General features: G+C 38.3%; 1 protein-coding gene across 1 annotated transcript; it reads left to right on the top strand.

Moving 5' to 3' along the window:
* The first annotated feature begins 3,541 nt into the window (after nt 1-3,541).
* On the top strand, nt 3,542-4,264 carry LOC131997944 (uncharacterized). The gene has a single exon (XM_059369832.1). The coding sequence runs from the start codon at nt 3,542-3,544 to the stop codon at nt 4,262-4,264; it is 723 nt and encodes a 240-aa protein (XP_059225815.1).
* Nucleotides 4,265-13,019: the final 8,755 nt, after the last annotated feature.

Below are 13,019 nucleotides of genomic sequence, written 5' to 3'. Positions count from 1 at the left end.
TATTTCGACCGGTCCGGGATTCGAACCTGGGCTTCCGGATTGCAAGGCGACGTCACTAACCGCTAGGCTATTCCTATAGTGTGGGTGGGTCTGTCGGAGTTGTGGTTTTTCTCCAAGTGCTTGTATAGGACCTCCGTGGGGCTTGATCTGGGCCTTGAGATCCATATTAGCATTGGCTTGATTGTGTTGAGGAAGGTTTTATTTTTGTATTGGTTTTTAGTACGTATACGTATACGCAGTTCCCGCAACAATTTAACGAAAATTAGCTGAATTAGCGCATTATTTCCAAGGCTTTTTATTTTATAAATAGAAGTTAGGCTCAGTGAAATTGTCTATTTCAATAAATTTTCTGGAGCCATTTAAGGAGTGAGACTATTGAATCCCGTCGCTAATGATTTTTTTTAGATTCTATTTTTTTGTTGTTTTTTTTGCTTTTTTTTTGATTTTGTTTTTGCTTCAGCAATATATTTTTTTTCTGCTGCACTTATTGGAGCCTTTTACTATTGCATCTTGACTGCTCCTGCTGCAATTTTTTTTTGGAACTTTTAACCTTTTTTTGGTTGATCCCCATTCGCCTGGCTGGACTAGCTTTGTTTGAGATTGATGTTAGCTGTTTGGACCATCAAAGGCCGATTCTTTTTTTTTGGGAACGGGAAACCCTCATCGACAAACCCGCATATCCTTTCGATGATGCATTTGGGAGAAATTCGCCGACGGCTTTTGGGCATTTCATCGAGTAATTTGTGAAGATTGTGAAAACTTGGCCCTGCGTCTGGTTACCAGACCAAGAAGTGTTTTAGAAAGTGTAAAATTTTGTTGACTAAGTCTCTCAAACGTCCAGAACTAAAATTTTTAAAGAGAATATATCAAAATTGGTTAAAAACCTGTAAAAAAAAAAAAATTTTGTCCATTTTATTGTAACAAAAAAAATTATGTACGTATATACATAAAAGAAAACGGTTTCGGGGAGGAAAAAAAAAAAGAACATACATATTTCGAAAGAAACCCAAAGACCATAAGAAAACAGTAAAAAGGAAAAATTGAATTAATTCGGAAAGTTTTTTGTCTAAAAAAAAAACAAAAAAAAAAAAAAAAAAAGTATGATTTAAAGTAAAAATAGCTATAAATATTGATAGAAAAAAATTAGAACTCAAACTTTTGTAAGTGTTGTGCAATTTCAATGGTAAAAAGAAAAAGTCTAGAGACAAATAAAATAAAGAAAATTAGCTAAAACTGTTGTGCTAAAAATTAAAATTTTTTTTTAAAAGAAAGTAAAAGACAGTGGTTAAAGACAAAAAAAAAAGGAAAAAAAAACATAGACATTGAATGCGTGAGTGTGTAAGTGCTTTGTTGCTGATTTCACCAATTTCCTGTCCATATCCGCTTTTAAATACCTCCTTGGAATCGCTGTGTTGGAAAATATCCCGGAACCGGAACGCTTGAAAGATCTTTCAACGGGGGACATTTTTCAAAGTGAGTAATTAAACACCCTTTTTGATTAGATTTTAATACCCACCGAAGTTCAACGTGGTATTCACCTTGTTTTTTTGGTGTAACTAAGCAAATATCATTCAAAGTGATCAAATGGCCGCTTAGCCATCATTCCATCAAGTGGTTGGTTGGCTCAGTGGTGGGGGTCGCTGACTCTGAAGTGAGAGGTCGTGGGATCGAGCCCGGGTTCGGTCATTTAATTTTTCTTTTCAAAATTTATTTTTTTTGTCTAATTAATTAATTAGATCAATAATTTTTGTTTTTTTAAATAATTCCATTTTGGTTTGGATGATATTTGTTTGGTAACTCTCGTGGGTAAGGCAGTATATGGGAGGAAGAGGAAGCACTTGGTGCACTTTAATGTACCATACAGAGAAATAATTCTGATTAAAGCTACATACATACATCCAATGCATTTCGAATGTAATCCACCACGGCACAGTGGGTCGCAGGTTCATATCCCCGAACCAGAATGAAATTTTAAATGGATTTTCCTTCTTAATTAAAGTTTTTGCCATTAACTTTTCTTTTACATTTTCTTTTATATTTAAATTTTGCATGCACATTTGATTTAAATTAACCCCATGATATCCGAATGGGATATATTTCTTTCAGCTTTTTTTTTTCCTTTGAAATTGCACCTACACCGGTTAGGTTTATTTGTCATTTAGCTAGGCTGTTAGCCTTTTAGTTTTGTTTCCTGTTTTTAAAGTAAAGGGATAGTTGTTTTTAGAATCATTGTTGCCTAAATTATTATTGGACTAGTTGCTATCTAAATAATTATTGTTACTTGAATTAGATTTGGTCTAGGCCACAATGAACGTTAATTATCTGGAAATTGTTTTAATGAATTTATTAATGCTGTTTAGGATTAAGGTTATGTGAAAGTTCAAGTTAGCTTTTTCTAGAATTTTAATGGATTATTTGGATTTTTGTTTAATAAACAACATAATGAATATTAGCTAAATTTGCGTTTTGTGATTCCGGGGCTACAAACATTTGAAGGGTAGGTACAGTGGGACCAATGGATAAATATGATATAACTTTGGGTTTTAGTCCTGGTCATGGATGGGCGGGCGTATTACGATGTGAACATCTCTGCATCGGTGGTAGACAAAACCCTCTCTTGAAAATTCCCCCTTTTTTTTTACTTTCCTCTCTCTATTTCTCTCTCCCTCTCTTCTATCTTTCGCACGCACACTTTTAAAATAATATAGTGTAGACATCCCATAGTTTGAGTTTTCAGCCTTAAAGAACCTCCCCATTGCCGACGAGACAGAAGCCGGAAGCCAGCTGCGTGCTGCTGATTTCAGCTCAAACATTTCAGACCATCTTGGGGTTTACTAGACCTAGCGTTGTATGCTACATTATATTTTGGCGCCCAACGTGGGGCCCGACACACAAATTATTCATTATTTTTTTTTTTCATCTTTGGGTTTTATTCCAAATAGGCAGTGTGGGTCCTTAACTATATTTAATTTTCCCTCTAGAGATCTTTTTTTTTCAGTTTATATCTATCGGTTGGTTGTTGTATAGGTTTGGAAGCTGTCTATGGATTTGAAAGCTATTGTCAGGCCGACCTATTCGCAACTCATCCCCCAATCTATCCCTTTGTATTTTCAACATTGACTTCTCTTTAATCTGGAAATGCTGTCATTGGACTTTTTTTTTTTTTGCTAGTGCCAGACCGGTTAGGGTGCTGTTAATGATGTTGATACCCTAAATATTCTTTTAGTTTAGTCCGGAATAGACTATTTGTCTTAAGTTCAAATTAGTACCGTCTAAACTCAACTCTTGCTTCTTCTTTTCTATTTCTTCTGAATTTTAAGAGATTGGTGATTTTTCTACTTTTTTTTATACCCTTCAAAATTTTTTGATTTCCCCGGGATCAGGAAATAGCTATTTCTTGGTGTTTTTACTGTATATTTTTTATTTATATTTGAACGAAGTCGAAATATTGTGGCAGTTACTTAGAATTTGTAGTCGGATTCGAATAGTGAAGGTCGATCAATACTATAACTTTTTTTTTGCGTACATTTTGGTTTTTATAATGCCTTTACGTCATAGTTCGGAAGATTTGTCGAACACTGGTCGTCATCCAGAGTGCGGCATATGTTGTACATCGGTGGCTAAGGCGGCCTATTCTTACACTACAGCTTGTGGACACGTATTTCATAAGTCATGTCTCACAAATCGCACTAAGACGTGCCCCAATTGCCCTGTTTGTGACACCGTTTTGACTTCACTTAGTATGTCCACAGCGGCACATGCAGGAATTGCTCCATCACCCATGGGTACCAGGTCACAGACACAAAGAGCTAGGGAATTTGATTCTTCTCGAGCTAGGATTCAAAATACGACTTCTCCTTCTGGTATTCAAAATACGACTTCTCCTCACAGTAATGAGGAAGCAGATGTAGCTGCGACTGTAATGAATCAGGGTGATAACCCGTCTACTTCCCAGAATTTTGATGCCGGTCAGACTGATCCAATTAGGAGCATGGTTGAAGAGGCAGTGAGGGCACAGCATGATGAGCTGTTGGCGACTGTTAGTCAAAGATTGTCGAGTCTCATCGAGACTAATTTGGCTGCAGGCTTTAGTAGGTTGAATACTGTTCCCCAGGACAATATTTCGTCCCGACATGTTTTTCCTCCACCCTCAACCCCTGTTTTTTTTTGGGAACGGGAAACCCTCATCGACAAACCCGCATATCCTTTCGATGATGCATTTGGGAGAAATTCGCCGACGGCTTTTGGGCATTTCATCGAGTAATTTGTGAAGATTGTGAAAACTTGGCCCTGCGTCTGGTTACCAGACCAAGAAGTGTTTTAGAAAGTGTAAAATTTTGTTGACTAAGTCTCTCAAACGTCCAGAACTAAAATTTTTAAAGAGAATATATCAAAATTGGTTAAAAACCTGTAAAAAAAAAAAAATTTTGTCCATTTTATTGTAACAAAAAAAATTATGTACGTATATACATAAAAGAAAACGGTTTCGGGGAGGAAAAAAAAAAAGAACATACATATTTCGAAAGAAACCCAAAGACCATAAGAAAACAGTAAAAAGGAAAAATTGAATTAATTCGGAAAGTTTTTTGTCTAAAAAAAAAACAAAAAAAAAAAAAAAAAAAGTATGATTTAAAGTAAAAATAGCTATAAATATTGATAGAAAAAAATTAGAACTCAAACTTTTGTAAGTGTTGTGCAATTTCAATGGTAAAAAGAAAAAGTCTAGAGACAAATAAAATAAAGAAAATTAGCTAAAACTGTTGTGCTAAAAATTAAAATTTTTTTTTAAAAGAAAGTAAAAGACAGTGGTTAAAGACAAAAAAAAAAGGAAAAAAAAACATAGACATTGAATGCGTGAGTGTGTAAGTGCTTTGTTGCTGATTTCACCAATTTCCTGTCCATATCCGCTTTTAAATACCTCCTTGGAATCGCTGTGTTGGAAAATATCCCGGAACCGGAACGCTTGAAAGATCTTTCAACGGGGGACATTTTTCAAAGTGAGTAATTAAACACCCTTTTTGATTAGATTTTAATACCCACCGAAGTTCAACGTGGTATTCACCTTGTTTTTTTGGTGTAACTAAGCAAATATCATTCAAAGTGATCAAATGGCCGCTTAGCCATCATTCCATCAAGTGGTTGGTTGGCTCAGTGGTGGGGGTCGCTGACTCTGAAGTGAGAGGTCGTGGGATCGAGCCCGGGTTCGGTCATTTAATTTTTCTTTTCAAAATTTATTTTTTTTGTCTAATTAATTAATTAGATCAATAATTTTTGTTTTTTTAAATAATTCCATTTTGGTTTGGATGATATTTGTTTGGTAACTCTCGTGGGTAAGGCAGTATATGGGAGGAAGAGGAAGCACTTGGTGCACTTTAATGTACCATACAGAGAAATAATTCTGATTAAAGCTACATACATACATCCAATGCATTTCGAATGTAATCCACCACGGCACAGTGGGTCGCAGGTTCATATCCCCGAACCAGAATGAAATTTTAAATGGATTTTCCTTCTTAATTAAAGTTTTTTCCATTAACTTTTCTTTTACATTTTCTTTTATATTTAAATTTTGCATGCACATTTGATTTAAATTAACCCCATGATATCCGAATGGGATATATTTCTTTCAGCTTTTTTTTTTCCTTTGAAATTGCACCTACACCGGTTAGGTTTATTTGTCATTTAGCTAGGCTGTTAGCCTTTTAGTTTTGTTTCCTGTTTTTAAAGTAAAGGGATAGTTGTTTTTAGAATCATTGTTGCCTAAATTATTATTGGACTAGTTGCTATCTAAATAATTATTGTTACTTGAATTAGATTTGGTCTAGGCCACAATGAACGTTAATTATCTGGAAATTGTTTTAATGAATTTATTAATGCTGTTTAGGATTAAGGTTATGTGAAAGTTCAAGTTAGCTTTTTCTAGAATTTTAATGGATTATTTGGATTTTTGTTTAATAAACAACATAATGAATATTAGCTAAATTTGCGTTTTGTGATTCCGGGGCTACAAACATTTGAAGGGTAGGTACAGTGGGACCAATGGATAAATATGATATAACTTTGGGTTTTAGTCCTGGTCATGGATGGGCGGGCGTATTACGATGTGAACATCTCTGCATCGGTGGTAGACAAAACCCTCTCTTGAAAATTCCCCCTTTTTTTTTACTTTCCTCTCTCTATTTCTCTCTCCCTCTCTTCTATCTTTCGCACGCACACTTTTAAAATAATATAGTGTAGACATCCCATAGTTTGAGTTTTCAGCCTTAAAGAACCTCCCCATTGCCGACGAGACAGAAGCCGGAAGCCAGCTGCGTGCTGCTGATTTCAGCTCAAACATTTCAGACCATCTTGGGGTTTACTAGACCTAGCGTTGTATGCTACATTATATTTTGGCGCCCAACGTGGGGCCCGACACACAAATTATTCATTATTTTTTTTTTTTCATCTTTGGGTTTTATTCCAAATAGGCAGTGTGGGTCCTTAACTATATTTAATTTTCCCTCTAGAGATCTTTTTTTTTCAGTTTATATCTATCGGTTGGTTGTTGTATAGGTTTGGAAGCTGTCTATGGATTTGAAAGCTATTGTCAGGCCGACCTATTCGCAACTCATCCCCCAATCTATCCCTTTGTATTTTCAACATTGACTTCTCTTTAATCTGGAAATGCTGTCATTGGACTTTTTTTTTTTTTGCTAGTGCCAGACCGGTTAGGGTGCTGTTAATGATGTTGATACCCTAAATATTCTTTTAGTTTAGTCCGGAATAGACTATTTGTCTTAAGTTCAAATTAGTACCGTCTAAACTCAACTCTTGCTTCTTCTTTTCTATTTCTTCTGAATTTTAAGAGATTGGTGATTTTTCTACTTTTTTTTATACCCTTCAAAATTTTTTGATTTCCCCGGGATCAGGAAATAGCTATTTCTTGGTGTTTTTACTGTATATTTTTTATTTATATTTGAACGAAGTCGAAATATTGTGGCAGTTACTTAGAATTTGTAGTCGGATTCGAATAGTGAAGGTCGATCAATACTATAACTTTTTTTTTGCGTACATTTTGGTTTTTATAATGCCTTTACGTCATAGTTCGGAAGATTTGTCGAACACTGGTCGTCATCCAGAGTGCGGCATATGTTGTACATCGGTGGCTAAGGCGGCCTATTCTTACACTACAGCTTGTGGACACGTATTTCATAAGTCATGTCTCACAAATCGCACTAAGACGTGCCCCAATTGCCCTGTTTGTGACACCGTTTTGACTTCACTTAGTATGTCCACAGCGGCACATGCAGGAATTGCTCCATCACCCATGGGTACCAGGTCACAGACACAAAGAGCTAGGGAATTTGATTCTTCTCGAGCTAGGATTCAAAATACGACTTCTCCTTCTGGTATTCAAAATACGACTTCTCCTCACAGTAATGAGGAAGCAGATGTAGCTGCGACTGTAATGAATCAGGGTGATAACCCGTCTACTTCCCAGAATTTTGATGCCGGTCAGACTGATCCAATTAGGAGCATGGTTGAAGAGGCAGTGAGGGCACAGCATGATGAGCTGTTGGCGACTGTTAGTCAAAGATTGTCGAGTCTCATCGAGACTAATTTGGCTGCAGGCTTTAGTAGGTTGAATACTGTTCCCCAGGACAATATTTCGTCCCGACATGTTTTTCCTCCACCCTCAACCCCTGTTGAAGTTCGAACCATTGAAAGGTTATTAGGTTTGCCAGAGAATAACAATGACGATAATAGGGGTAATCCTTTGAATCATTCCCAGGATAGGAGGCATGGTCCTACGTCTGATCGACAACCATCATCCCATTTGTATGTTTCTTTACGTCCAGATAAGGCTGGACATATTATTCTTAATTGGCGAATTAAATTTACAGGTGATTCTAATGGCATGTCCATCGACAATTTCTTATATAGAGTTGAGGCATTGACAAATCAAACCCTGAATGGTGATTTTGACTTACTTTGTGGCCATATTTCTACCCTTTTTGATGCTAAGGCTAGTGATTTTTACTGGCGGTACCACAGGTCGGTTTCTAGGATTCGTTGGCCGGATTTATGCAGGGCTTTACGGAAACAGTACCGTGACACTCGCACCGATGTCGACTTCCGTGAGATGATTAGGGACCGGAAGCAGCGGTCTGGTGAGTCCTTTGACACCTTTTATGAGGCCATTGTTAGCATTGCCGATAAATTATCTGAACCTTTATCTGAGAATGTTTTAGTCGAAATTTTAAGAAGGAATCTTCTGCCGGAGATTCAACATGAAATTCTCAATTTACACATTTCTTCTGTTTCTCATTTACGTGAAATTTGTCGCCGTAGGGAGTTTTTCATGCAAGATGTTGCCAGGAAACAGACTTTTTCTAAACCAGTTGGCCATCGCGGCAAAATTAACGAGATTTTGGATGCCCCTTTGGAATCTTCTGAGGAAAATGAGGAGCAGGTTTCTGCTATTTCTCTGGTTTGTTGGAATTGCCAGAAAACTGGGCACCGCTACCACGATTGTATGGAAGATCGCAGGGTGTTTTGCTACGAATGCGGTGCTTCAAATGTTTATAGACCAAAGTGTTCTGTTTGTAGTTCAAAAAACTCTTCAGCGAATGCACCGAAAGGTGCGTGCAAACCCCTAAAGAATCCTTGTGCGAGCACAGATTAAGCCCTGTTAATACTGTCGACAATCAACCTGATCTTAAACCCAATTCTACACCTTCTATTTTGACAACTCTGAATGATAGTCCAATTAGTCCGACTGGAAAATGCGATTTAGTCCCGAACAACAATGTTAAAGTTTTACGTTCTGTTTCTGATTCAAAACTCAGTTCGACACCTAAATCTTCTCCACATCCCCCAACATATTTTAAACCATTTCATGTCCGCTTAGCGGAATATAATGCGAAAAGAGCCGAAATTTTTGGTAAGGCAGTTAGCTCTGTTAGAAGAGTGAGGTCCACCGGACGTATGAGGAATTTTTGGCGACAAATTAATCATACGCGGCATTTGCTGCTAAGTTCCATATATGACAAACCTAATGATATAAGACCTTACGCGCAAGTTGAACTGCTTGGTAAGATGATTAACGGCCTTTTAGACACAGGAGCTTCTGTTAGTTGCTTAGGTTCAAATGCTGCATTATACGCTTTACAGTCAAGTAAGGATATTAAGAAATTTAGCTCTTTTGTAAAGACAGCTGATGGCAAATGTCAGCCTGTTTCTGGTGTCATCAGTACCCCCATTTCTTTTAGAGGCCTTTCCAAGCCAATTAAACTATATATTGTTCCCGGTCTGTCGCAAGATTTGTACTTAGGCATCGATTTTTGGCGCGCTTTTGATTTATTACCTATGGGTCTCGTATCGGAAATTAATACCCGATTGTTTTCACCGGTTCTTTCGGAGATTTCTACCTTAGGAAAGCTATTAATCTACCATTAATAGCTTTCCATCGTTTTCGAAGCAAGGTTTGGGCCGAACAAATGTCATATCGCATGTTATAGACGTTGGAGACGTAGCTCCGATTAAACAACGACACTTTCCGGCTTCACCAGCCATAGAAAAACTTATTTATGCCGAAATCGATAGGATGTTAGAGATGGACGTTATCGAAGAATCGGAAAGTGCCTGGTCTTCGCCAATGGTGCTAGTTCGCAAGCCTGGGAAAGTTCGTTTGTGCTTGGATAGCAGGAAGGTAAACTCAGTGACGGTCAAGGATGCTTATCCTTTGCCCCACATAGACGGCATCCTGAGTAGACTTCCTCGCGCCGAGTACATAACGAGCTTGGACCTCAAAGATGCGTTCTGGCAAATTCCCCTCGATAAGTCGTCGAAAGATAAAACAGCATTTACCGTTCCTGGCCGTCCCTTGTACCACTTCAAGGTCATGCCCTTTGGCCTTTGTAACGCGCCACAGACCATGTCAAGGTTGATGGACAAGGTGATACCGGCGCATTTGAGAACGGAAGTGTTTGTTTATCTGGATGACTTATTGATAATCTCTGGATCCTTCGATCGGCATATGGAAGTTTTAAAGGAAGTGGCGGATAGAATTCGGTCGGCGGGCTTGACTATTAATATTGAAAAGTCGAAATTTTGCGTTCCCGAAGTCAAATACCTTGGCCACGTCGTAGGAAACGGGGTAATACGAACAGATCCTGACAAGATATCTGCATTGTTGAATTTCCACCGCCGCGTTCGGTCCGACAAATAAGACGGTTTCTGGGTATGTCCGGTTGGTACCGGAAGTTCATTAGGAACTACGCTTCTATTACCTCTCCTTTAACTGATTTGCTCAAAACTAATCGTAGATTTGTATGGTGCGATAATGCGCAATTAGCTTTCGATGAATTAAAGTCCATTTTGTCCACTGCCCCAGTGCTGCATAGTCCTGACTTCTCACAGCCGTTTTACATACACTGTGATGCTAGCAGTACTGGTATAGGAGGCGTGCTGGTGCAAAAAAACGAGTTTCCCATCGCCTTCATGTCGAAGAAGCTCAATCAAGCCCAACGCAAATACTCTGTCACCGAACAGGAATGTTTAGCTGCCGTGCTAAGCATTAAAAAGTTTAGAGCGTATGTGGAAGGACATGAGTTCACAGTGATCACTGACCATGCGTCATTGAAGTGGCTCATGTCCCAAACTGACCTCAATTCTCGGTTGGCAAGATGGGCTTTGAGACTTCAGGGCTTTAGATTCAATATAGAGCATCGTAAAGGTAGCAGAAATGTAGTTCCAGATGCACTATCCCGTGCCAACACGGAGGATCTGTCCGGAATTGAGACTACGGCTTTAGATGGGTCCGGATTATTTGTCGATCTAGAATCGCCTCACTTCAAGAGCGAACATTACCTCGGGTTGTTGGAAACGGTCAATAAGACGATTGTAAAGACACCGGATCTGAGAGTTATGGACGGTTACCTTTATAGACGCGCGGAGCACTGCACCGGAGAGCAGTTACAGGATAACTTCGCCTGGAAATTATGGATACCCAAGGAAATGGTTAACGACTTGTTAATTAAAGCGCATAACGACCCCATATCGTCTCATTGCGGCATAAACAAAATGTTGGAAAGAATTCGAAGATTTTATTTTTGGCCGAATCTAGTAAATGACGTTCGGAACTTCGTTAATAAGTGTGAAATTTGCAAGGGAACTAAACACCCGAACATCGTTATGCGTCCACCGATGGGAAAGACACCGGAAACGGAAAGATGTTTTCAAAAGCTGTTTATAGACTTTTTAGGTCCTTACCCTAGATCGAAGTCTGGAAATGTTGGTATTTTTATTACCGTCGATCATTTGTCCAAATTTTGTTTTTTAGAACCCGTTAAGAAGTTCACCACTGATGTGGTTACCAAGTATTTGGAGCAGAAGATTTTTCATGTATTTGGAACGCCTGAAACAATTGTTTCAGATAATGGGTCCCAATTTAAGTCGAGTAATTTTTCCAAATTTCTTTCAAGTTTCGGAATCCGTCATGTTTTTACGGCTGTTCATTCGCCCCAATCGAATGCCTCTGAGCGGGTCAACCGTTCAGTTCTGTCCGCAATAAGGGCTTACTTGAAACACGATCAAAGTAATTGGGATGAGTACCTCAGCAGCATCGCTTGCTCTTTACGTTCTTCGATACACACTTCGATAGGCACTACACCTTACTTTATGGCTTTCGGTCAACACATGGTAACTCATGGGCATACCTATTCTTTGCTCAGAAAACTGGAGATGCTAGAAGACAGGGCTATTAAATTTGATCGTGGAGATAACTTCGATATAATCAGAGATAGAGCTTCTAAAAATATGGAGAAACGGCGGCAGCAGAATGAACGTAATTACAATTTGCGATCTAGGCTTGTTAACTTCATTGTAGGTCAAGAGGTCTACAGGAGAAATTTTTCTCAAAGCTGTTTTGAAAAGGGGTATAACTCCAAATTGGCACCACCATTTTTAAAAGCTAGAGTCCGGAAGAAGATAGGAACGTGCTACTACGAAATAGAGGACTTAAGTGGGAAGAAAATTGGTATTTATCATGCAAAGGACCTTCGTATGTAAGAGAAATTTCAATCAGCTCCAGGCATTGTCAGCTTTGTGGTCTTCTATGAAACCCCCAAACCTGATTTTGGTGGGGGGGATTGTAGGGTGACTTGTCGCTGGTTTTCTGCTTTCTGCTTTATATTTTTTTTGCTACAATTTAGCTACAAATTTTGTTCTATTTTTTCTTATTTTCTATTTTTTTTATTTTTTTTTTCACGCGTTTGAATAACATCAGGCGTTAGAACAATAAAATTTATTTCGACCGGTCCGGGATTCGAACCTGGGCTTCCGGATTGCAAGGCGACGTCACTAACCGCTAGGCTATTCCTATAGTGTGGGTGGGTCTGTCGGAGTTGTGGTTTTTCTCCAAGTGCTTGTATAGGACCTCCGTGGGGCTTGATCTGGGCCTTGAGATCCATATTAGCATTGGCTTGATTGTGTTGAGGAAGGTTTTATTTTTGTATTGGTTTTTAGTACGTATACGTATACGCAGTTCCCGCAACAATTTAACGAAAATTAGCTGAATTAGCGCATTATTTCCAAGGCTTTTTATTTTATAAATAGAAGTTAGGCTCAGTGAAATTGTCTATTTCAATAAATTTTCTGGAGCCATTTAAGAAGTGAGACTATTGAATCCCGTCGCTAATGATTTTTTTTAGATTCTATTTTTTTGTTGTTTTTTTTGCTTTTTTTTTGATTTTGTTTTTGCTTCAGCAATATATTTTTTTTCTGCTGCACTTATTGGAGCCTTTTACTATTGCATCTTGACTGCTCCTGCTGCAATTTTTTTTTTGGAACTTTTAACCTTTTTTTGGTTGATCCCCATTCGCCTGGCTGGACTAGCTTTGTTTGAGATTGATGTTAGCTGTTTGGACCATCAAAGGCCAATTCTTTTTTTTTGGGAACGGGAAACCCTCATCGACAAACCCGCATATCCTTTCGATGATGCATTTGGGAGAAATTCGCCGACGGCTTTTGGGCATTTC

Source organism: Stomoxys calcitrans, chromosome 5, assembly GCF_963082655.1.
Source record: "Stomoxys calcitrans chromosome 5, idStoCalc2.1, whole genome shotgun sequence".
In the NCBI taxonomy this organism is placed as follows: Eukaryota; Metazoa; Arthropoda; class Insecta; order Diptera; family Muscidae; genus Stomoxys; species Stomoxys calcitrans.
Note: the sequence above shows the minus strand (reverse complement) of the source record. Positions and strands in the feature narration are given on the sequence as shown.

What these genes read in the sequence shown, in the direction of transcription:
- LOC131997944 (XM_059369832.1), top strand. Translation starts at nt 3,542, where the DNA reads ATGCCTTTACGTCATAGTTCGGAAGATTTGTCGAACACTGGTCGTCAT.